This window comes from Grus americana, chromosome 13 (assembly GCF_028858705.1).
Source record: "Grus americana isolate bGruAme1 chromosome 13, bGruAme1.mat, whole genome shotgun sequence".
Lineage (NCBI taxonomy): Eukaryota > Metazoa > Chordata > Aves > Gruiformes > Gruidae > Grus > Grus americana.
In genome coordinates this window covers 21787739-21811370 of record NC_072864.1, presented here as the reverse complement: position 1 = coordinate 21811370, position 23632 = coordinate 21787739, and the positions used below count along the sequence as shown (strand labels likewise).

The 23632-nt window shown below is 63.7% G+C and overlaps 1 protein-coding gene and 1 long non-coding RNA gene across 4 annotated transcripts; one reads left to right on the top strand and one right to left on the bottom strand.

Annotated features, from left to right (window-relative positions):
* The first annotated feature begins 128 nt into the window (after nucleotides 1-128).
* Nucleotides 129-15993, top strand: FHOD1 (formin homology 2 domain containing 1). 3 transcript variants are annotated; one of them, XM_054841082.1, is made up of 24 exons: nucleotides 138-367; nucleotides 6255-6361; nucleotides 6506-6570; nucleotides 7949-8016; nucleotides 8127-8232; nucleotides 8433-8527; nucleotides 8922-9033; nucleotides 9129-9223; nucleotides 9321-9464; nucleotides 9568-9779; nucleotides 9935-10045; nucleotides 10323-10346; nucleotides 10815-10868; nucleotides 11306-11472; nucleotides 11715-12601; nucleotides 12871-13023; nucleotides 13184-13366; nucleotides 13629-13748; nucleotides 13896-14057; nucleotides 14158-14348; nucleotides 14429-14621; nucleotides 14701-14854; nucleotides 14940-15116; nucleotides 15569-15993. In XM_054841082.1, exons 1-24 carry the CDS (start codon nucleotides 197-199, stop codon nucleotides 15649-15651), a joined length of 3834 nt encoding a protein of 1277 aa, XP_054697057.1. In that variant the 5' UTR covers nucleotides 138-196; the 3' UTR covers nucleotides 15652-15993. The 3 variants fall into 3 exon arrangements, with proteins under 3 accessions (XP_054697056.1, XP_054697057.1, XP_054697058.1); XM_054841081.1 differs by having other exon boundaries at nucleotides 129-367; nucleotides 14940-15993; XM_054841083.1 differs by lacking the exons at nucleotides 10323-10346; nucleotides 10815-10868.
* Nucleotides 15994-18258: 2265 nt separating this feature from the next.
* LOC129212468 (uncharacterized) lies at nucleotides 18259-23627 on the bottom strand. Its single transcript, XR_008579181.1, has 3 exons — nucleotides 23403-23627; nucleotides 22813-22903; nucleotides 18259-22712 (listed from the first exon to the last, which is right to left on the bottom strand). It is a non-coding gene; the product is annotated as an uncharacterized LOC129212468 (long non-coding RNA).
* Between the last annotated feature and the right edge of the window lie 5 nt (nucleotides 23628-23632).

The window sequence follows — 23632 nt, the reverse complement described above, 5'->3', positions numbered from 1 at the left end:
GGGGGGGCGGGAGGCAGCTGCGGGCGGGCAGCCCCCACCGCGCCGTCAGTCGCCCGCGAGAGGGCGCGCCGAGCCCCGGTGACCGGTACCGGGAGGGGCGTGGCCGGGGCGTGGCCGGGGCGGCGTGGCCGGGGGCGTGGCCTCGCCGCTCGCCCCCGCGCGGAGCGGCAGCAGCGGCGGCAGCGGCGGCGCTGCCATGGCGGAGGCGGCGGTGCCGTGCCGGCTGCAGTACCTGGAGGACGCGGATCCCTTCGGCTGCGGCAGCTTCCCGGAGCCGCGGCGAGCTCCGGTTTACGCCGTAGCGGAGGCGCTGGCCCTGGGGGCGCAGCTGCCCGCCCTGCACCGCCTGCTCGGGGCCCCGCTGCCGGTGAGGGGGAGCCGGGTGGCGGGCGGGGGGGAGGCACCGGGAGCGGGGCGGGGGGGAGGAGCGGGGAGGTGAGGGGACGGAGCGGTGTGAGCCCGCCGGAGCCCGGGCAGCGCTCCCGGTGCGTGTGAGTCAGGGCGGGATCCGTGAGCCCCCGCCGGAGATGCCAGTGCTCGGCCGGCCCCGGCTGAGGCGGCGCGGAGGAAGAGGATGTGCCCGCTCCGGGCGGGCGGGAACCCGGGCAGGGGGAAGCGGGACGAGGGCATCCCCGCGTCGTGGGGGCCGAGCCAGGCAGCGTGTCCCCACCCCAGCGGCCCCCTTCCACGCCGGCTACCGGGAGCGGAGCCGAGCCTGGACGGGAGCACAGCGGCTCCCCAACGCCGGGGACACGGCCAGCGTCCCCGCTCGCCGCAGCGTGTGGGCCTTGGGGAGGTGACGCTGGAGCCCCAAGGCCACCAGCCCCTCTGGTTCGGTGGCAGCTGCCCGAGAACGGTGCGGAAATTCATGATGAGCAATTTCCTCCGGCCGGGAGGAAGGCTGGAGGCTGAGGCTGAGGCTGAAGCGATGCGCCGTGTCTTGCTTGTGTGCCCTCAGACCCGACCCAGGCTGGGAAAGAGGGGCTGGGGAGCAGGGCAGACGGGGCACCCTCCCTCCTGGGTGTCTTCTGTTGGCGTGATGCCTGCAGAGCATCCTTTACGGGACGGGGACGGGCTTGTTTTCCTCCCTACGAACATGGAGCCCAGCAGAGTTTTGGCACTGGCCGAGCATCTCTGTCTTGCAGCACTGCGGGATTGCAGGCAAGGGAGGCGACCCAGGCAGGCAGGGGGAGTGAGCCCTGCCCGGAGCGGGACGGGAGAGCTGGGGGGCAGCAGGAGGGGGAAATCAGCTCGGTGTGCCTGGCACCGAGCTTGCTGGTCTGCCAGAGGAGAAAATCGCTGGGAGACCTTTATCTGTATCAAAACCACCTCCCTTTTATCCCCCTTTTCATTTTTCTTGGAGCAAAGCAGCAGCGTCTCATGTCGTCGCCGTCATGGGATTTTTAGGCGGTGACTAAATGGAGTTTGTTTGGGAACAAACAGCACCGAGACATGACGAATGGAGCAAACTCAAATTTCAGGCATGTGCTCTCCTCCTCGGGCAGGAGGTGGCTGTAACGGGATCACCAGCCCAGGGTGCTGCCGTGATCGCACGGGGGGCTGGACGCGACGTTTCCGAGGGCAGGAGCATTGCAAGGAGGTCCTGTGCTCCGCGGAGGCGTGTTAATCCTGGGGGTTCGGGCTCTGCTCCCTGCCTAAGCCAAGCTCCAGATGTTTTTTTTCTGTAATTTCTCTGCATTGCCCCATGGCAAAATCACAGGCGAGCGTCTAGGACCTTGCTCTGGGCTTACAAGCCATAATCCCAGTTTATATAGGTTATAAACTGTGCTGCCTTTGTTATGCAGAGCTCTAGCCTTGCCTGACAAGCTGGGCTGCTGGCTGGGGTTTGCACAAGCCAGCATCTCCGTTGGGAGCCTCCTGCAACGGGATTTATACCCCATGGAGCAAGCTTGGTCTCCCGAACCCCCTGGTTCAGTCCAAATTCAGAGCTGGCACCCCGGAGCCATGTAGACATCGTTACCCTGGCACGACCAGCCGAAACCTCCCTTGGTGCCCTTTGTGCCAGGTAGCGCTCACCTCCATTACTCGCTGCCCTAAAATTAGTAAATGAACAGTCGGATTTTTCCCAAGGAACAGGCTGTAAAAAAAATTTCAGCTGGGGATGCCCTGTGCCAGGCTTGTCCCGAGGTGACGTGTGCTGGGGAGCATGCCCGGAGCTGCGAAGCACCGGGAGGAGGACGCAACGACTGGTAGGGAGCTGGGCTGGGGGTCTCCGCGTTGTCGTCATTGGACCGAACCGCACCGCAGGCGCCCAGGAGATGAGCTGCCGTGGGGCACCGGCCGGGTCCTGCCCTCCCTGGGCACAGCAAAGCTGCTCCCTGAGCTGGGAGCAGCCTAGAGATGATGAGCAGGAGATTTCTCGTGCCGGCATTGCTACCTCGAACAGCCTGTCCTGCCCTGTGACACCCTCGGTGCTTCCTCTTCCCCGAGCGCGACTCGCCACTGATGACTTTTTCATGCTCTCCGGAAGGCATGTTTGTGCTTGAAAATACCTTCCTGCTTTGTTTGCCGCCACCGCATTGTTCGGCTCTGGGCCGATACTATCTTCTCCTGCTTTCCAGCATTTTTCTAGTACCCTTGGGTGATGCTCGCGCTGGGTGTGGGGGTTTTTGGAACCTCCGCAGGCAGGTTTTTTCAGGGCAGATTTTTTTGGCTGTCCCCAAAGGCCACTGTGCTCCCTTGCCCCCCCGGCACTATCTCGCCTCTGAATCTCGATATTTTTTCCAAACAATTGCAAAACCCAACCAACTGGAGTTTTGCTTTCCCTTTCCTCCCCCAGAAACCTGGGGAAGAGCAAAAAGCTCACTGGCCTCGGTGCCACAAGCTCGCCCTTCCACTCGCTGCAAGCTCTCGGACTTGATAGCGGAGATCTGCTGGGGCGACCTTGATGCGCGCAGCATGCAGGCCCCGTCCCACCAGCTCTGCTTGTCCTCTGTTTCCTAACCGGCTCGAGGGGGGCTTCGCCGAGGGTCTTTGCCCGTCTTAACCTCTGGCAGGCACAAAAGCGGTGAGATGGGGTCGTCGGCAGGCTTTGAAACACCACCGTCTGATTCTGGCCGACCGTCGGTGCTCAGCAGCCGCCAGCACGCCCCAGTTCCCGGCACGGTCCTCGCGTGGGTCCTGGGACAGGAGCTGCGGCCAGGCGTTCGTGCCATGGCTTTGCCGGGACGCCGACTGCTCGCCAGGACTGGGGCCCTCCTGCTGCTGCTGCTGAGAAACGAGGGCCCTGTTAATGAGCTACAAGCCTGGCTGGTGGAGCCTCGAGAGGGACATGAGTGCGCACTTCTAGGCCAACTCTGGGTGACCTCCAGAGATCCTTCCTGGCCTGAGTTTTTGGGTTTTTCCCCCGGTGATAAGGCAATGGCAGCGCTCCCATCCACTTGCTGCCGTCTGTCAGGCAGGAGCGGGCAGGAGGCAGCGACCGAGCGCCCTGGCAATAAACACCCCTTGTAGCCCTGAAACCGAATCACGGTGAACCCGCTTGGCCGCTGGCTGCCGTTGCTCCTGCAATGCAGCTCTGTAATCCATCAGTCCCCATGTGTTTTGGGAGGGTGAGCAGAGGCTTGTGATGCCAGATGCTTCTGACCCATTGGTGCCTTGTGCTTAAATGCTGCCTCAGCTGGAGAAAATAATATATTTTTTTCTGTAATTTCCCCATAGCTTTCCTAGAAGAGCTGCAGCAATGTTGGGAAATTGTGGTTGCTGCAAAAAGAAGGTGTTAAAGACGGGGGAAAAGTGTTTCCTCTGCTGGCAGATAAAGAGGATATTCACTGCCTGGCCTTGGAGCATCCTCTGGTGTGGGGTTGCCACAGGGTCTGAGCAGGAAGATGTGATGCCGTGGTAGGTGGAAGATGTCTCCGTCACACCCCTATAGTCGAGGGGGGACAGTCCTGCTTTGGGGGGAGCCAGCGTTCCCTGGGGACTCGCTTGCTTGGCACATGTGTCCTTTCTGAGCTTCGTAGCCGACCACAGCTGCTGGGCGTTGGTAGGATCAGGGACATCCGTGTGTTTCCACCTTTCCCACGTCTCAGATTGGAGGTAACGGGGCGGATGGAGGACATCAGTGCCGTTGTGGGGTGCCTGGCGCTCCCAGGAGCCACGGGCTGGAGGTGTGAGCGTGGGACGCTGCTCTCCTCCCCCAGCTCCGCTTTGCCTCCAAGTCCCCACGATGCTCAAAGCCCAGCTCATTTTAAAATGGATTTGCAGGCAGGAGACGGATGGATCGCAGCCACCCTGCGCCGGGAGCTGCCAGTACCCCGTGGCCCCGACATGCCGTCCCCAGCAGCGCGGCCCCGAGCTCCGGACTCAGATCCTGCGTGGTTCAAAACCTCATCCGAGGGCACGGGAGTAACCCCAGCCCTGTGCGGCAGTCGGCGCTCTCTGGCGCGGAAGTGCCGCCCCGGGATTTTTGGCAGGGCGGCGTGAGCCTGGGACGGCCCGTCTCCATCCCCGGGGGGCTGGCGCTCGCCGCGGGGGTCGCAGCCGAACCCGGGCCCAGCGCTCGGAGCATCCCTCGTGGGGAGCGCTGCCAAGCTCACATGGGAAACGCGTGGGGTCACGTCCCAGGGACTTGGCCTCCCCCGCCAGCTGGGACATGTCACCAGCCCCAGCAGGAGCTGGGGACGTTAACTCTGGCTTGCCGGGGCTCTGGCAGCCCAGAGAAGGCAAAGCTTTAGCGCTGGAGCTGTGAGTTGCTCCTCACTGTGTTTGAGCGCGCGGAACGATGCGGGGATGTCTGAGGGGATGCAGGAGGGGTCTCCCATGCCCAGGAGGACGCAGGGATGCCCGGGAGGATGGGGGGATGCAGGAGGGGTCTCTCGTGCCTGGAAGGACGCAGGGATGCCCAGGAGAGCCCTTTCCCCATGCAGGAATTGAAGCTTTCCGCAGCAAGCAAACCCTGCGTGGGGTCAGCGTTAGCGATACCCGCTGTGGAGGCAGAGCTGGTGGCCAGGAGCGCTTGCCTGGTGCCAGCAGCCTGTGTTTGGTACGTGTTGCCATGGCCGGCTGGCGTGGCCAGCAACCGTGGGACGTGGACGTTAGTGTCTACTAACAACGTAACCGCGTCCGACCCAACGACGGCACCATGCCAAATTGCCCGTTATCCCAAGGCTTAGTTAGGGTAATTATTTTAATGCACGTGGCGTTTTTCCTCTGCCCTCTGGTTTTAACATCCCGCTCGCGCTGAAGTCATACTTTTGAGCTCTTGCACGATCCCGTGACTCGAGGAGAAGGGGCTTCCGTGGAAAGCAACCCCAGTGAGATGCAGGAGCCGTGCCCAGTATTGCTGTGGGTCACCAGCCCGCCCAAGGGTGGCCAGGGCAGGGTTTTATATAAAACCCAATAACAGGATTTTATCCCCAGGTGGTTACACAGCACTTCCTCGGAGCTGGGGTGAGCTAGGAGAGGGGGGGGCTGCAAACATTTTAGGAACGGGACCAGATGCGCTGCGGTGGCAGGGGTGCTGGCGCTGCCTTTACTCCCGCCTTGAGGGCAAATTGCCCTGCCCCATCCGGAGCTCAGCCGGGAGACGTGCCTGGGTGCTGTGGGGGGCTGCTGGGTCCCAGGTGGCTCAGGGGCTTTGTGGGTGCCGTGCCTGGAGCACCTCTGGGTGCCGTGCCCGCTGGCTGGGGTGCACTGTGGGTGCTGTACGTGGGCTTTCAGGGGAGACGCCCTCGCCCCAGCCTTGCCTCGGGCTGTGCTTTTCCCCATCCCGCCGGAAGATGCCACGTGGCTGCGGGCTGAGCCAGAGGCTGGGTGGGCCGGGGGACATCCCTGTGGGATTCGCCCTGGTTTGGGGTGTCTGTACTCGGGCTGGGTGCCTTGGCGGTTCCCGCAGACCCAGTCCCCGCAGGCGGAGGTGATTCATCTGCCCAGGCAAAGGCACCAGGGAGGAGATGGATCCTGCCCCAGTCACGCCCTGGCTGACTAAGGGGAGCCCCGGGGAGCGGAGCAGCCTCTTGCCGTGTCTCTGGCTGGCGGCGGCAGGGCCGCCCTCGCTCTGCCTTCTCCCAGCCTGCGGCTCCGTGTTTTTCCCCAGTCTCCCACTGGGCTGGGGTGGGGGTACCGGGGCATCTCCGCTTGGGGACAGGGTGTGACCTGCCGCCCCACTCCGGGATGCGGCTGCCTGGTGGGTTTGGTGCGGGTGGGAGGGTGACCCGGGGATGCTGCATGGTCCGGGAACTGGGAGGGATGTGGTGGGCACGGGGGCTCAGCCGGGCTGTCTGCATCCCCAGCTGGAGGACTGCACGCTGCAGGTCTCGCCCTCCGGACACTACCTGGACCTCGACTTGTCCCTGCTGGAGCAGAAAGATGATCTGGAGGGTTTCTACGAGGAGGTCAGGTGAGGCACGCGGGGTGCCCAGACCCTCCAGGGATGGGACACGGGGACTCCGCATGCATGTGAGCGCCAGGGGCTGCGGGCGAGGGGCTGGGGGCCATGGTGGTCCCGCTGAGGGTGCTCACGTGCTGTTTCCCCCCACCCTAGGAAGGGGAGACGGCCGACTCTGATCCTGCGCACTCAGCTCTCCGTCCGAGTCCACGCCATCATCGGTGAGTCGGGGCTGCTCCTTCCTCCAGGCTGGTGCGGGTCCGGCCGCTCGGCCCCCCCGGACGGTGGGGGTTTGGCCTCCGTGGTGAGTTTTGGCCTGGCTTTTCATGATGGAGGTGGGGAGCAATACAGCCCAGGGCTGCTCCTGCCCCAGAACCCCCCCGAGAGGTGCAGGGGACACGGTCCCCGCGGGGCTGGTGGGGACCCGCTGGGTTAATCCCCTCCATACGCAGAGGTCGGGACTTTTGCCTCTTCAGCTGGGAGCTCACCGCCCGCTGCAGATATTCCGGGTCATTCAGGCGAGCTCTAAATATAGCTTTGGAGGTACAAACAAATAGCTCTAGCTCAGCAGAAAGCGCTGCCGTGGCTTCGGGCAGCCCGCTCGGAGGTTCTGCAAAATATTCGGGAGTCTCAAGGGGGGGTTTTTTTCCCCTTAGCAGGGGGGGAAAACAAGCGCTGAGCAGAGCAATGCCGGCCGGGCATCAGCTTCCCGAGCGGCGCGGGAAGGGGCGCAGCGCAGAGCCCTCTCCCTGCAGGAAGGTCGGGGTCGGGGTCGTGCTCTTTGCCGGCGGTTCCCAGGCTCCGGCTGAGCCCCGAGCTGCTCTGCTTTCCCTCTCGGCTGCTCTGACAAGCTGATAAGCAAACGGAGGAGGCTGCCGGGACCTCATGTTTTACAGAACCCTCGTTGGCGTGTCTGGGGGACTCCTTGGACAGCTTGCTTTTGGCTTCTCACAGCTCTACGCCTGACCCAAATAACTTGGGATACTTGGATAACTTGATTTGTGGATGCGGGAAGCGCTGGCTCCCGATGCCTTTGGTCCTGGCTCATTGGAGCGGGGCTTTTGGGCTTCCCGTTGTGCTGGCTCCTGCCCGCAGGCTCCATCCCCATGAGCACGTAGGCTCCATCCAGCCTCCAGCCCGGTGACCGTGCTATTGTCCCCGAGCAGCCGGTGTCACGCTGCCGTCCTTCCCATCCCCATCCTGCTGCTCTTGGGAAGCTGTGGGGCTGCTGGGGGCTCCGGGATGGGGCCAGGGCTGTGCCCGGGCAGGGATGGCTAAAAGTAGCTCAGCCTCCTGCCCGTGTTCCTGTTTGCATTCTGCACAGGAAACCAGAGGGGATATTTATGTCATTGCTGGGCAGAAAAAAAAAAAGCAAAAAACGGAAATAGGAAGATGGCAGGGCTGAAATAAGCAGTTGTGGAGCCACAGCTGCTTCCACCCTGCGTGTCCGACAGCCGGGCAGTGCTGGCACCCTGGGGGGACGGCACGGGTTGAGCTGGGGTGCGGGACTTTCCCAGACAGCCGGGAGCACTTTGGAGCCCCGGTTCAGCCGTGAGCCCCCGCGGGTCAGGCCACCATGCCGAATCTCTTTCCTTCCAGAGAAGCTGTACAACTCGCAGGGGCCGGAGCTGCGGCGATCCCTCTTCTCCCTCAAGCAGCTCTTCCAGGTACGGTGATGCCGGCGCGGTGGGGGGCTCAGGGGGAGCTCCCCCAGAGCTGGCTGCCTGCCCCTGCCTCCCCACGCTGCGGTAACGCCTGGCCTTACCCCCCGCCCCAGGAGGACAAGGACCTGGTGCCGGAGTTCGTGAACCTGGATGGCTTGACATGCCTGATCAAAGTGGGGGCAGAGGCCGACCAGAACTACCAGAATTACATCCTCCGGGGTGGGTGTTTGGGTGCAGGGCGTCTCTCGTCCTCGGGGAGGAAGGCTGGCACTCGGGGCGGGGGGGGGGGGGGGGGTGAGTAAACAAGTTTCCCTGGGCAGCTGCCAGAGCTTGCCCTTGTCGTGGTGATGCTGTGCGGGTCTGGGAAAGCCCTGCCCGCCGCAGCCCTGCCGTGACCCTGCCTGCTCTCTGCCTTGCAGCCCTGAGCCAGATCATGCTCTTTGTGGACGGGATGCAGGGTGTCATCAACCACAACGAGACCGTCCAGTGGCTGTACACGCTGTCGGGAAGCCCGGTAAGCCCCCGCCGTCCTTTGGGGTCTGCCTCCCCACTGCACCCCTGCCTGTGGCTGTCCCCTTGCACCGTCCCTCAGGGGCTTTACCCCACCCTCTGCCTTCGGGCTCGGCACCTCTGGGTGTGTTGGGTCCCGCTCCCGCCCGTCTGGAAGTCACCCGGGGTCCCCAGAGCTCCCCGTCCCGATGTGACCATGCTCCTGGGCACAGAGCTGGAGTAAGAGGGTCCCGCTCCGGGTCCCTTCCCGGTGCCCCTTGGCCATCACAGCTGCAGGCTGGTCCCTGGTGGCACGGCAGAGCCCCCAGCCCTGGCCCATGGGCGCAGCCACCCCGCAGTGCCCTGGCACCGCACTGGCAGCCCCCTGCCACCGTCCCAGCCGCCGTCCCTTGTCCCAGTTTCGCCTGGTGGTGAAGATGGCGCTGAAGCTGCTGCTGGTGTTCGTGGAGTACACGGAGCCCAACGCCCTGCTCCTCATCCACGCCGTCAACGCCGTGGACCAGGCGAGAGGTGGGTGCAGACCCAGCTGCCCGCAAGATCCCCGCTGGGGGACGGCGTCCCCCCGCCATGGCCCGCCTGTCACCTTCACGTGTCGCTGTTCTCAGGCACGTGCCCGTGGTCCAACCTGATGGCCATCCTGGAGCAACGCAACGGGGCTGACACGGACCTGCTGGTGTTCGCCATGACGCTGATCAACAAGGTCCAGGGGGGTTGGCAGGGTGTCCCCACGATGCCACGCCAGTGGGGCTCGGTGTGGGTCACACCGGTCCCAGCAGCGTCCCTCTGGTCCTGCTCAGACGCTGGCAGCCCTCCCAGACCAAGACACCTTCTACGACGTGACGGACTGCCTGGAGCAGCAGGGCATGGAGCACGTGGTGCAGCAGTACCTGGGCAGCAAGGGCACCGACCTCGACTTGAAGCAGCAGTTCACGCTCTACGAAGTGAGTGGGGCTCCCACGGGATCTGGCCACGTGCCGCGTCCTGTGGCAGCATGGGGTGGCAGGGGTGCCGTGCGCGGTGCCATGCCCCCCGTCCCCTCCCCAGAGCGCTCTCAAGCTGGAGGATGACGCGGAAGAGCCGCCCTCGGGAGGACGAAAGGAGCGGAGGACGGACGAGGGCCGGCGCGGGTGGCGATCCCAGGGTGGCTGCCCGGAGCCCAGCCCCGATGCCCCACCGCTGCTGGGGTCCCCTGGCACCCCGAAGGAGCCCCCCACCGAGGACACCCCGGCTGTCCCCACGCCCAGCAGCCCAGCAGAGTAAGTGCGGCTGGAGGCGGCCTGTGGTGGGGATGCTCCCGGGATGGCGGAGGTGCTGGGATGCGATGTGAGCAGCGCTCGGGTCCGTTCCCGGTGCCAGGGTGGAGGGCAGCCCTGCGGGACCCCCTCTCAGTTCCCGTCACCTCTCCTTCCAGACCCTGTCCTGGCAGCGTCTACAACAGCGCGTCCAGCGTGCGGCTGGCCCTGGCCTCCCCCCCGGCCGAGAAGGAGCAGCCCCCAGCCCCAGGCGAGCGCAGCGTCTACAAGTAAGCAGCCAGGAGGGGCTGGGTGCCTGGGGGGTTCCCCTGGGGCTCTGGGGGGGGCTCCCGGGGGAAACGGGGTCTGGGCAGGCACTGGGACTGGAGAGAAGTGTAACGGGGGAGTTGGCATCAGAGGTGATCCGGGGGCATCAGAGAGGGTCCGGCCAGGGGCTCCAGGGCATCCTTCAGGCGCACGCGGCTCTGCTCCAGCTCCTCCTCGCTGCTCCTCTCTTGCCACGCTTGCCCTCTCCTCTGCCCACTCTTTCTATCTTTCCTTTTGCAGGCTGCACCAAACTGCCCCTGTCTGGTAAGTGCCCGGGCTCTGCACGCGTGTGCTCCCTCCTGGCGTGACGCTCCGGTGGGAGCGGGCGCTGCCCTGCCCTGCCCCGCTCGCTGCCCCTCGCACCCCCCTCGCTGCCCCCATCCCTCGCCTCTCCCCTCCGAGCCCTGCCTGCGGGACCCCAGCCCGCTCCCCCCATCGCCAGCATCCCCCACGGGGTGATGGCACCCTCTGACCCCCCCTTGCTGGGGTGAGGTGTCCCTGCTGGGGGTGGCATCGCCATCCTGGAGGCAGACCGGGTGGCTCTGGCGGGGGGTCTGTCTCGCCAGCACCCAACGCCATGCAGTGCCTGGGCAGGAGGGGACTCGCTAGGGCTCCCCGTGAACCCCAGGGCCGTGGGGTGACGGCAGGGTGACGCTGGAGGCGTGGTGCGTGCAGGAGGCACGAGCCCCGGGGGGCTGCTGGCAGGGGGGGCTAACCCCTCTTTTCCCTCAGGCGGGAGGATGCCCCCTCCTTGCATGGGGACAAGCCTATTTTGAGGAAGTTTGAGTAAGTAGAGGCATGCGTGTGTCTCCAGGCGTGCGCTTCCTCCGGCCGGAGGCGTCTGGGCTCCGGCTACGCAGGGCATGAGGAGCAGGAGGGTCCCCACGAGTCTCTGCCTGGGTGCCCTCCTGGGTTTTGCAGCTTTTGGGTGATGGTCGCAGCGAGCACCAGGTCCGTTGGGACCAGCAGGTGATGGTGGCACCCTGACAGCATGAGCCGTTGGCTCCCGTGGGGCCGCGGCATCCCCGTCCCTGAGCCGTGGTGGCATCGCCTGTCTCTCCGCAGGGCTCGGAGGAGGTTGAACCTCCGGGTCCGCGATGTGGTGTGGCCAGTGCAGGGGGTTTCGGTGCTGCGGGGCTGGCTGTGCAGTGCGGCGTGGCATGGTTTGCCCATCGTCCCCATCCCTGCCTTGCTCCCGGCCAACATCCACCCCTGCCTTGCAGAGCTCGCTTCTTGGAGAACCTGGCCGCAGCCCAGAAAGAGAAGATCTCTTCCATGGCCAAGGGACGGCTCGATGTCCTCAGTGATGCTGTGCTGGAGCATGCCACCGCTGTCGCGTGGGACAGGGACAGCAGCATCCCCGAGCCCGGGATGAAGCCACCCGGCATAAGTAGGTGCTGCCAGAGTGTGTGTTCCCAGCTCTGGGCTCGTCGGGGTCCCTGGGGTGGGCATTAGTGGCCTCTTTGCCCCCAGCCCACACCTGATACCCAGAGCCATGGTGGAGCTGTGCGGTACCTCCCCGTCCCGCTCCAAACACCGGCATCCGAGCACACCCCACCAGAGGGCAGGACCCCAACTCTACGTGCAGCCCCTCCAAGCAGGGTGTCCCAGCCTCTCCCCCTCTCCCTGCAGGGTCCCGCCTGGCTCAGCTGGACACCACCGACTCCTGCAGCACCATCTCCTCTGACACCAAGTTTATGCTGGACATGCTCTACGCCAAGGGCTCCTCAGAGCCAGGGAGGGAGAAAGTCTCCAAGGTCCCATCATCCCCCCTGGTCCAGGGTAAAGTGGAGATGGATGCCGAGGGAGGTGGCAGCCGGGAGCAGGAGGGTGCCTGGCTCTGTGGCAGGACTCCAGACAGGCCAGTGGCCAGCACCCACACCAAGCTGGCACGTGCCGTGTCCAGTGTAGATGCTGAGACCCACAAGCAGAAGCTGGAGAACACCGGGATGATGCCCATCAAGAAGGATGTAGAGCTGACGTGGGAGTGCCTGGAGGCCAGCCCTGTGCAGCTGAAGATTAAGGACTTGGACTTCACTGATTTGGGGGAAGAAGATGACTTTGACATCCTGGACACAGGGCCCATGGCCAATGGCTCCTTCCTCTCTCCCAGCATCGAAGCGACAAGTGCTGGAGCTCTCATGGTTCCTCCTCCACCTCCTGCAGCCCCTGGCTGCCCACCACCTCCACCCCCACCTCCTGCGGTCCCTGGCTGCCCACCACCTCCACCCCCACCTCCTGCGGTCCCTGGCTGCCCACCACCTCCACCTCCTGCAGTCCCCGGCTGTCCGCCACCCCCGGGGCTGCCAGGCTCCATAGCAATGGATGGCCCCTCCCAGGCCAAGAAGAAGAGGACAGTGAAGCTCTTCTGGAAGGAGCTGAAGCAGCTGGATGGCTCTGTGGGGCCGGGCAGGTTTGGTCAGGCAACACTGTGGGCGTCCTTGCAGAATGTCGAGGTCAATGCTGCCAAACTGGAGCATCTCTTTGAGTCACGGTCAAAGGAAGTGCCAACTTCAAAGGTACCAGCGGGCTGGCACCCATCAGCCAAGGGGACTTGAGGGGTGGGAGGAAGGCTGTTGGTTCCTGTGGGGACCCTAGGCATGGACTGTCACCCCTACCCCGTGCTGTGGATGGGTTCCCACAGCCCAGAGGCTTGGTGAGGATGGTGATGGGCAGTGCGCAGGTTTGGCTCACTACCGGGTTCCTGATTGGTTCCCTGTGTCCATGGTGTTTTCATGAAGGTGTGCCCTTTGCCTGGCTGTCCTCAACCATCCTGTCCTCCTTGCAGAAGGCCATGGATGGGAAGAAGGTTGTGGTGGTGCTGGATCCCAAGAGGAGCAATGCCATCAACATTGGCCTCACGGTGCTGCCACCCGTGCACATCATCAAGACAGCCGTGCTCAACTTTGACGAGTTTGCAGTCAATAAGGAGGGGATTGAGGTGAGCACGACAGAAGCTCGGCCCCTGTGAGGTCACCATGTGGGCCATTTCACCTGTCCAGGAGGCCTCCATGCCATGATACCTGCACTGCCAGTGCTGGGATGACACGTCCCATAGTGACATGTCTGGAGTCTGACACATCCCTCTTTGCCTGCTTTAGAAAATCCTGACCATGGTCCCGACCGAGGAGGAGAAGCAGAAGATCCAGGAGGCCCAGTTGGCCAACCCTGATGTGCCCTTGGGCTCTGCGGAGCAGTTCCTGCTCGCCCTGTCTTCTATCAGCGACCTCACAGCCAGGCTCCAGCTCTGGGCCTTCAAGCTGGACTACGAGAGTCTGGAGCAGGTACGGAGCCACGTACTCCATCTGCCCTCTGCCCTCCCACCACTGCCAGCCCCAGCAGTGCTGAGCGCTGAGCCAAGCATGTTGCTGGTAATGACCAGGCATGTCCAAGTACAGGAGGTGCCATCCTGGCTGGGGACAGGCAGATCCCCGAGGCAAGCATGGGCTTGGGTTGACCATGAGGTGGTTGTCCTCATGAGCCAGGGCAAATGCTGAAGCTCCCAGAAGTGGCCAAGGGGTTTCACCTGCCTCTCTCCTCACCCAGGAGATTGCAGAGCCGCTCTTTGATCTGAAGGTGGGCATGGAGCAGCTGGCCAGAAATCACACCTTCAAGTGCATCCTGGCCACGCTGTTGGCCATGGGCAACTTCTTGAATGGCTCCCAGGTGAGAAGCAGGGCATGGAGGGATGTGGCCTGTCTTGAGTGCTGACTCAAGAGGGACCATGGGAAGCCTGGGATGGCACCTGAGGCTGGGTGGTGCTGGTGGGGGCCCAGTGGATCTGCAGGTCTGCTGAGCACATTGGGCTTTCAGAGCAGAGGCTTTGAGCTGGGCTACCTGGAGAAGGTCTCAGAAGTGAAGGACACAGTGCACCGGCAGTCCCTGCTCCACCATCTCTGCCAGATGGTGGTAGAGAAGTTCCCAGAAACCACTGACCTCTACTCGGAGATTGCCTCCATCACCCGCTCCGCCAAGGTGAGGCAAGGCAGGTGACACCCAGGCAAGGCAAGGGTGTGGGTCCCATGGCTGCCCAGCTCCACCAGCATTGCCGAGAGCTGACGTCTTGCTCTTCCAGATTGACTTTGACGAACTGGCCAACAGCCTGGTGCAGCTGGAGCGGAGGTGCAGGGCCTCCTGGGACAACCTGAAGGTGATTGCCAAGCACGAGACCAAGCCGGTGCTGAAGAGCAAGCTGACGGACTTCCTCAAGGACAGCACCCTGCGCATTGTCGTCTTGAAGGTGGTGCACAGGCGCGTCCTCAACAGGTCGGTGGCTTGAGGTTCTGGGGACACAGCGGGAACCCTGTGGTCCTGTTGGTGGCCCACCGTGACCAACGTCCCTGCAGGTTTCACTCCTTCCTGCTGTACCTGGGGTACCCGGCAAGCACGGCGCGGGACGTGAAGGTGACGCCCATCTGCAAACTGCTCCGGGAGTTCGCCCTGGAGTACCGCACCTGCCGGGAGCGCGTCCTGCAGCAGCAGCAGAAACGGGCTGCCCACCGCGAGCGCAACAAGACCCGGGGACGTCTCATCACCGAGGTATGGGGATGCTTGGCTGTCTGCCGCCACCAGGTGATGCCCCCCAGGTCCCCGACACCCGCCTCTCCTCCCACTGCAGACCGAGAAGTTCTCTGGCATCACCGAGGCCGCTCCACCACCTGCCGTGGTGTCCAGCGGCCCCGAGGAGCAGATGGAAGCAGGTCACGAGAGCATGAAGAACCTGCTGACCTCCCCCACGGACGCCCCTGTCCGCCGCAGTCGGGCCAGCCGGGGTAGGAGCGGGGTGGCAGAGACACTCCAGGCATGCCCGGCTGGCTGGGCACGGCTGATGCCAGCATCCCCGTTGTCCCTGTGCAGGGACAGGGCACGCCACCCCGGCCCAGGGCTCTCCAGCCCAGGAGGATGTTCCCAGCTCCCCGGACGATGCTTCGGATGAGATCATGGACCAGCTGGTGAAATCGGTGACTCACAACGCCAACCCTCGGCCCTGCGCCAACAAGGAGCGCAGGAGGTCCCGTGGCAATAGGAAGTCCTGTAAGTCCCATCCCTGTCCCCATGCCCTGTCCCTGTACTCTGTTCCATCTCCCTGCCCAGATGCTTTGTCCCATCTCTGTCCCTGTCCCCTTGCCCTGTCCCACCTGTTTCTCTCCTCCCATGCTCTGCCCCGTCCCTGTACTCTGTCCCACCTCAGTGTCCCTGTCCCCATACCCCGTCCCACTTCTGTGGCTCTGTCCCTGTTCTGTCCTGTGTCCCTGCCCCGATGCTCTTTCCCATCTCTGTATCTCTGTCCGCATGCCCTGTCCCATCTCTGTGTCACTTTTCCCCACTGGCCACCCCTGACCCCCCATGTTGAGACCAGACCACGCCACCGTACCCCATCGCGTCCCCTCCCCAGCACCCCGGGGCCACCGTGTCCGGGCAGGCACCCAGCGTGTGGGGACCCCGGCAGCCTGCGCTGCCAGTGCCACCCTCTCCTCTTCCCGCAGTGAGACGGACGCTGAAGGGCGGGCTCAGTGACGACCTGGTGCAGGCGCTGGGCCTGGGGCGGGCACCCGGCATGGAGGTTTGAGGGGGCCGAGGGGGGGCTCGTGCCGCTCCCCAGCACCGGCAGCCCCCCCGGGGTGGGACGTGGTGGCAGCCGCTGCTGCTCCAGGACTGGCACGTTCTGCGCCCTTGGTCTCGCCTCGCTTTTCCCTGCTGGCCCTGGTGCAGGCAGCAGGATGGGAGCGATGCCCCGGAGCTGCTCCGTGGTGGTCAGGATGTGGAGGACGCTCAGCACCCGTGTGTGGGGGTGGAGGCTCGGGGTTCAGCTTCTCAACAGTATCGGAGGGGTCAAGGGGCTGGACCCAGACCCCCTCTGTGAGCTGGGTCTGGCCTGTGGCTGCTGTGGCAATAAAGTGATTTGACGCGCTGCTGGCGTCCCTTGTCCCTGTGCCTGGGATGCTGGAGGCTCTCGATACTGTGGGCTGGAGCCAGCAGTGCCGAGGGCGGTGGCAGGAGGGACGGGGTGAGCCTTCCTTCCGTATCCCTGGGGAAGCCATCGCCGTGGTCCTGAGCAGGACGTGGGTGCTGCCGGAGATGTCCCAGGGTTGGCCCTGCCTGGGGAGCCTGGTGTCCCCATGCCCTGCGGAGCCCCGAGAGGCTGGGGGGATGTGGTACGCCCCCCCCGAGCCAAGCCAGCATCCCTCCCGCTGCATCCCCAGCCCCACTGCCCAGGGCGAGCACTTGCCCGCAGCAGCCAGCCCTGTGGCTTGCAGGCACCTTCGTGCCTCCCGGGGACAGTATGATCCCCTCTGTTCCGGGACACCCGGGGGGACCCCACCAGAAGGCACAAGGACTGCTGCCAGACTCAAGGCTGCATGCTCAAGGGCAGGAGCGGCGACTCAAGCACAAGGCCGCGGCGCAGTAAAATCAAGAGTATTTGCCCCGTCTCAAACCCCACCTCTCCCTTACAAACTTCTCCCGGAGGGTTTTAGCCAGACCAGGACCTGGGTCCGAGGCAGGATTGTTCCCCTCCCTGAGCGGGTCCAGGGCACAGCAGCCACCTCGCCCCCTGCAAACCTGGCCGAGCTGCAAGCCTCGGAAACATCGCCCTGGTTTTGGCAGACGGGCTGCCTCCTGATGTAAAGGCTGCCAGGGCAGGACCTGCCTGTCCCCCTGGGCGATGGCCAGCCAGGAACGTGCCACCTCCTGGCTCGTGCCCGTCCCAGGCGCGGGTTAAACCCCACGCCGGGTGCTGGCTGCGATGCTCCCCGCAGGTGCTAGACGGTGAGTTGGTACCGTTTCTGAGCATCCCCCTGTGCCAGCTGCAGCGCTTTGGGCACCGTCACCCGTGGCGGAGGCATTTGGGAACGATGTCGCGTCATCCATCACGGCAGCTCCACCTCGCCACTGCCTCCAGCCCTGAATCCCGCACGGCAGGTCTCTGCGGCTTTCAAGGAATGAAGAAAAACTCCCCCGGGCAGGGCCGCTTTTTCCTCCCAGCTAACCTCTGCCCGGGGTCGTCCCTCTCCTGCGAGGCTGGACGCACCGGTGGCCTCGGAGGAGCCGGGCAGTGCCAGCCCTGCCCAGCTCGCGAGGTGCCTGTGACGTTCCCGGGTGGCTTTGGGGACAGTGGGATGCCATGCCAAGAGCTGCAGGTGGCCCAGAGGTGCCCCGGGACGTGGCCTGGCTCTCCTCCCCTCCGGGCGCTTGACTTGGGTCCCTAAAGAGAGGGCGAAGAGGTCGCAAAAGGCAGTATCGGGCAGCTCAGATGCACAGCAGGAAGGAGAAAGGGGTAGAAAAGCATCTGCCTGGCCCCTTGCAGCCCAGGTACCCAGCGTGACATTATACCTGTGACAGCCCCAGGACTGTTGCTCCCGAGGGCTCACTGGGGGGAAACTGAGGCAGGGTGCTGGGGAATGCCCCCCCCGCCCCCCCAAGCAGTTTGGCGGCACTCGTGGCAGCCATGGCCTCAGCGAAGGCCTTTGCCAACCCCTGTTTTATTTTTTCCTAGCTGGGTTTTTTTTGCAGCCTTGGTGATATTTCCAGGATTCCCGGCCCAGCCCTGGGCACACGCTGCCCTTGAGCGGCGCCTCAAGTGCTTGGCTTGGCTGCGACACGAGTGGATTATGCCAAAAAACCACCAGGCAGGCACGGTCATCAGCCCCCCCTCCACCCCTCCCACCGCCCCCCCCCCCCGAGAAGGAGAGGGGGCGGCGGGATGCCACAGACTCCTCTGCGAGCGGAGGCAGGTTCGTGGGCTGCCTACGAGGTTTGGCGGGGACCCGCGGCACGTCTGGCCTCTGGCATCATCAGCAGAGCCGGGGTTGGGGTGCTGCACCCCCAGGAGGATGCTCCGGGTGGGATGGGGTGCACCTCGCGGCAGCCGGCACCTCCATCCCTGCCTCCATTCCTGCCTGCACCCGGGCTCAGCCCCTGCGTGGCTCCTGCCCACGCCAGCCCGGGGCCACCGGCTGTGTCCTGCTGCCACGAGGGGGCACGGCGGCCACGCGCACGGCGAGGCCACCCGAAACGCGACGCCTCCTGTCCCGCCGCTCTTTGGGTGCTCGCTCGCTGGCCTTCGGTGTGCTGTTCTCCCCGTCGGGCACCCAGGGGGGCTGCACCCCGCTCCCCCTGCCTCCCCCCCCCCACCCGACCCGAGACATCCCGCCGCTTCCGCGTCCCTGACGGAATGACAGCCGCGTCCTTGGTCCCGGCCGTTTGTCTGGCTGGCGGGGACGTGCTCCTGTCCCCCCATGCTCGGCCGTCTCTCCAGCGCTCGTCCCTGGCCCCCATCTCGCCCTGGCCCCCTTCCAGGGACGGGGGGTGAGCAGAGGACAGCGGGGACAAGCCCGGCTCCGCTTGCTGTCACATTTACCCTCTTCTGCAGCAGTTTGGCGGTGGAGACCTGCTCCCACCCCTTACAGAGCCTGTGCTGGAAGATGTCCCCTGCCTCCTCCATCCCCTGCCTCCTCCATCCCCTGCCTCCTCCATCCCACCCCACCAGCCCTTTCCACAGGACTGTCCCAGCGCGGGGGCCTCTTTGCTGCCACACTCTGAGGTCGGTTCCAGCCTCATGCCGCGTGGGCACATCCCCGCTGCCGTCCCCGAGCTCAGGGTGATGCCACCCGCGGTCCTGGCCTTGCGATTGCTGCGAAGCCCCGCCAGCTTGCGTGAGAAGCACAATTCCCACCAGGAACAGCACAACCTCACCTTTGTTCTCAGGTCGGAGCCATCCAGAGCACTTCTTGCGAGTGCCGGTGTGCCCTGGCCACCTTCCAGGAGCATCATGATCGCTTGTGTCCCCCCCCAGATTCCTCCTGCTGCCTCAGCCGGAGGACGACTCCTCTACCTCCTGGCCACGATCCTCTTGAGCAACCTGGGGCTGGCGACACGCTCTGCTCTGCAATCACCTTCCCCAGCAGGATGGAGGCGTGGGACAGGAACCAGGTCACAGCTGCCGTGACCTACTGCCCTCTCCCCTGGGGGCAGAGGCGGCAAGATGTCACCTGGAGCGTGGCGCAGCTGGATTCCCCTGGGATCTGTCTCGTGGCCGGGGGGGAGCCACGTTTGCCCTGTACCCATCACCCTACTATCGAGGTAGATTCCCTGTGATGAGCACGGGAGAGATGGGAGATGGGAGGATGATGCTGGGCTGGCAAAGCAAGCCTGGCACGGGTACCACGCATGCCCGAGGACATGGGGGATGCAGAGTACCAAGCATTAGCGGAGCTGGGAGCAACTGGGAGCGTTACCGACGCTTTCCAGCCACACCGAAGGAGCAAGGTCCCTGCAGCCCAAAAGCAGCTCTTGTTTGAAGAACCGTGGTGCAGAAAGCCCGGCTGGCGAAGGGGCTGCCAAGGCTGCGTGGGCGAGCGGGCACAGCGACACAGGGTCCTCACCGGGGCGGAAAAGCTCAGGGTCAGGCTGGGGAGCGGCTTTCTAGAAGGTGAAACCTCTCCCGAAGCCATGAATGCGGCTGGAAGCGGAGCTGTGTTTTGTAAACACCTGGGGCTCCTGCGCAACCTGAAAACAAGTCGGAGGGAGGAATTTTCCAAAGACGAAGGGATTTGCAGAGCCAGATCTGGGGTCAGCGCTCAGCTGGTGCTCCATGCTGCCAGCAACGTGGTCCTGGGGAGCAGCCCTGGTACTCCCCGAAGGAGGTGCTCTGGCCGCAGCACCCTGGGAGCAGAGAGGTCCTGCCAGGAGCTGGGGACACATTTGGGCTGTGCCCACCATCCAGCCGAGGTGCGTGGAAACCCCCCGCAGATGGAGGATCAAAGCCTGGGACTCAGACCGATCCCACCAACGTGGCGTCAGATGCACGGGATGATGGGCACAAACAGTTACCTGTGTTTTACAGCAGCAAAACGTAAGGAAAGCCCAAAAAAAGAGTCCTCGGTCATGTCCCAAAGTTGGAAACAAGGGATGGAAAGTCCTGGGGAGAGAAGGAGGAGAAGATCCCAGCACAAGGAGTTAAGGTGGCTCCTTGGGCAGCTGTGGCTCAGGTTGGCCATGCCATGGGAAGTGCCTCCAGGCTGGGCTTTAGTAGACCCCGTTTCCATGCCCTGGGCCTGGGGAAGGATCATGGGGACATTAAAGTGTTGGGTGCACGAAAGGCTTCCTGGAGCTGAGCCTGGCTTAGCTGAATCGCAGCCACCCGAGGATCTGCCCTCCCCGAAGAAGAAAGCCAGGGTAACAGAGAGCTCCCGCTCCGGCAGCAAAGTCCAACCAGAACCAGTACAACAGCACAAGTTCAGTGGTAGGACACAAATAGTTGATGCTGGGAGTAATTAATCACTGTCCTCTGCAAGACGCTTTGGGTCAAAATGAGAGTTAATTCCAGGCAGTGCAAACGGCCTTTGTCACCCCTGAACTGTCTCTGGCCCCAGACGCCAATGGGCTCCAGGGTCCCACATCTTCACTGCGAAGAAGGATGGACCCACGTCCATCCCAAGGGCTCTTTGAGGACACGGTGTGGGAGAGAAGGAGCCCCATCTGCTTTAGTTAGCGAGGGACATTTCCAGCATCCCCTTTCCTGTGGGCTTGATGGTCCGTGGTAGGTACCCAGCCCACAAACGACAGCCAAGGGGGTCCCAGCCCCACCGTTGCCTCTCCTGGGACAACTGCTCCCAGGGAAGGACTATACCCCATGGCCTCTGCGAGGAAGGAAGTGCTGGCACAAGCATCCATCAGCGCTGAACAGACAAAAGTGCCCTGTTAGGTGCTCACCTGGCTGGTGTTTCCTAAGGAGGTAATAGCTGTGGAAGAAGGACTTGCTGTTTTGGAGAAGATTAAGTACCTGTGGGAGCAGCGTGGATGAATCACATCCCTCATAGGCTTACAGCCTCTGGAAATGGCTCATGGCACTTCAAAAACAATGTCATGAATCTTCTGCAGATGAGATTAGGGAGTGGAACAATTATCTCAAAACCTGTTAGTCATGGGAGGCTCCACCAAGCTGGAGGAACAGCCTGGGGCAAGGGGAGCACTAGGAAGATGTGGTGTCCCCCTGCCAGGGATCTGCATGAGCAGCCCCAGAAGGTGTGGGAGGTGGCTGCGGTGGAACCAGCCCCACTTCCCCTGAAAAAAGTGAGCTGTAATTAGCAGAACGGGTACGGAAGAGCTTGAGTAGGTCAAAAGGTAATGGGGCTATCACCAGCGTTTCCTAACAGCACAGCGTGGCTGGGAGGCACCCTCCGGTGTTGAGCAACGGGAAGATGAACAAGGCCAGGCACTGTCTTCAAGGGAATAGCCACCAAGGTCAGCCTATCCACACGCCGGCTTTTTTGAGGAGAGCTGGGGAATGGCCAAGGCTGGCAAAGGGTGCTGGTCGTCCAGCCCCGCCCCAGCAGACCTCCTGGGGAGAGCATCCATGGAAAGCCCTGACTGGCCAACAGAGCACACCATGGCTATCTACAACCCGTCTTGAGGTGTCCCACAAGAAGGGCATCCTGAGACCATGCGTGAGGAGCTCTGGAAGGGATGGATGAACAGACACCCAACCCAGCTCTCAAGGAGATGTGTGAATTCACGTTGTAATTTGGGAATGGTCACAGCAGCCCTTGCTGAAACACCAGTGTTGGGATGGGCTCTATGTTCTGGCTGTCTCTGTAAAACACCGTATCCCTCAGCCCGCTCCCTTGCACGCCCCGGCAGCCCTGGCTTGGCCCATGCGGTGACGGATGCTGCCTCTGGATACCGTGTCTTTGGAAAACAACGTTTCTCCAAGGGCATTTTGCAAGCCCTGGTGAAGTGATGGGATGGGGAATTTTAACAGGGTCCTCTTTAGAGCCCGAGTCCCCCGAGGCCCTGCCTTGTGGCCACCTCCATCGCTTTCACTGAGTTCAGTAGCCCAGTGCCGCAAGCGAGCGGATTCCCGCGGGAGAGCCTGTGGCCACGCTGTCGCTGTCGGGAACATCCCTCCTCCTCCTTTACCTCACCGGCATTCCCGGCATTCCCCTGCCTGCAAGAGCAGGGCTGTGAACCCAGCCAGGTCCCACCACCACACCCCGGCAAAACCACCCCAGCCTGTTTGACGCAGCACTTCTGCAGCGCTGCCGCCGCCGTTGCCGCTGATGAAATGTGTTTTTCCGCCAGTACCGGGGAGGTGTTTCCAAGAAGGATGGTGCAGGCACCTGCTGCCATTGCCACCACCGTGCCAGGGCTCGTGGGGTCTGGCAGGGGCAGCCGGCACCGACGGCAGTCCGGCTGGCAGAGCCCGGCTCCTCCGGCATCGGAGATCAGTGTCGATCCTGGCGCGCATCTCACCCTCCACGCAGAGGGCACCGAGGGTCAGGCCCGTGGCGAGAGCCTGCGGCCCTGCGCAGCAGGGACGCGCAAAGGATCACCGAGTACAGAGACCTGGTGAAATATTAAAGCAGGCGCTTAATAAAGCGAGCCCAGCGGCAGCAATTACCCTGTGTAATAAACCTGGAAAGGAGAGGACTTTGTCCCCCTGGCCGGGGCAGCGCAGGGAGCTCCTGCCAGCACTCGCCGGAGGTGGCACGGACATGGCGTACGATGCTGCGCGGCACGGCTTCCCTCGAGCTGCGCGGCACCGGCCGGGGCAAGCCAGGAGCTGAGCTTCCAGCACGGCTTGCTGCGCCGCAGCCCCAGAGTGACGCTGGGGAGCAGGGTGGCAGGACGCTGCGAACAAACAGCGGGGTGTGAGGAACGGTTGGGGATCACCCGGGGGGCATCAGCCTCACATCGCAAGGGAGCAGCTGGGATGGGATTCACGCCTTACCTGCCTGCTCCAGGCACCAAGCCGGGCCAGGCCAAACCAAGCTGGGCTGAGCTGTGCCAAGCCATGCTGCGTCAAGCTGTGCTGAACTGAGCTGAGACAAGTTGAACTAAGATGAGCTGAGCTGTGCCTACCTAGGTGGCACGATGCCCGGAGCCGAGCTGTGCTGTAGGTGGCATGACATCTCCAGCCGTGCTAAACCAAGTCAAGCTGAGCTGTGCCTGCCTAGGTGGTATGATGTCCTGAGCCATGCTGAACTGAGCCGTGCTGTGTCAAGCCATGCTGAAGCGAGCTGAGCCATGCCTACCTAGGTGGCATGATGTCCCGAGCCATGCTGAACTGAGCTGAGCCGTGCTGTGTCAAGCTGAGCTGAGCTGAGCCATGCCTACCTAGGTGGCACGGTATCTCAAGCTGTGCTGAGCCGAGCCGAGCCGTGCTGTGTCAAGCTGAGCCGTGCAGAGCTGAGCTGTGCCAAGCCAAGCCAAGCCATGCCTACCTAGGTGGCACGATGTCCTGAGCCATGCTGAACTGAGCCGAGCCGTGCTGCCTCAAGCCATGCTGAAGCGAGCTGAGCCGAGCTGAGCCGTGCTTACCTAGGCGGCACGATGTCCCGAGCCGCGCCGAGCCGAGCCGCAGGCTTCGCGGCGTCCCGCCCTGCTCCGCGCCGCCGGCCGCAGCCGCGCTGCCCCGCGGGGTGCCGGTGGGGGGTGCGGGCCGGTCCCGGCGGTGCCCGGTGCCCCGGCGCGGGCCCGACCGTCTCCCATTGGCGGGGGTGGGAGCGGCCCCGCCCCTTTCCCACCGCCGGGGCGGTTATAAACGGGCG

What these genes read in the sequence shown, in the direction of transcription:
- FHOD1 (XM_054841081.1), top strand. Translation starts at nt 197, where the DNA reads ATGGCGGAGGCGGCGGTGCCGTGCCGGCTGCAGTACCTGGAGGACGCG. An exon ending in TGCTCGGGGCCCCGCTGCCG is followed by an intron (nt 368 to 6,254) that starts GTGAGGGGGAGC and finishes CTGCATCCCCAG; the next exon opens with CTGGAGGACTGCACGCTGCA. An exon ending in CCATGACGCTGATCAACAAG is followed by an intron (nt 9,224 to 9,320) that starts GTCCAGGGGGGT and finishes GGTCCTGCTCAG; the next exon opens with ACGCTGGCAGCCCTCCCAGA.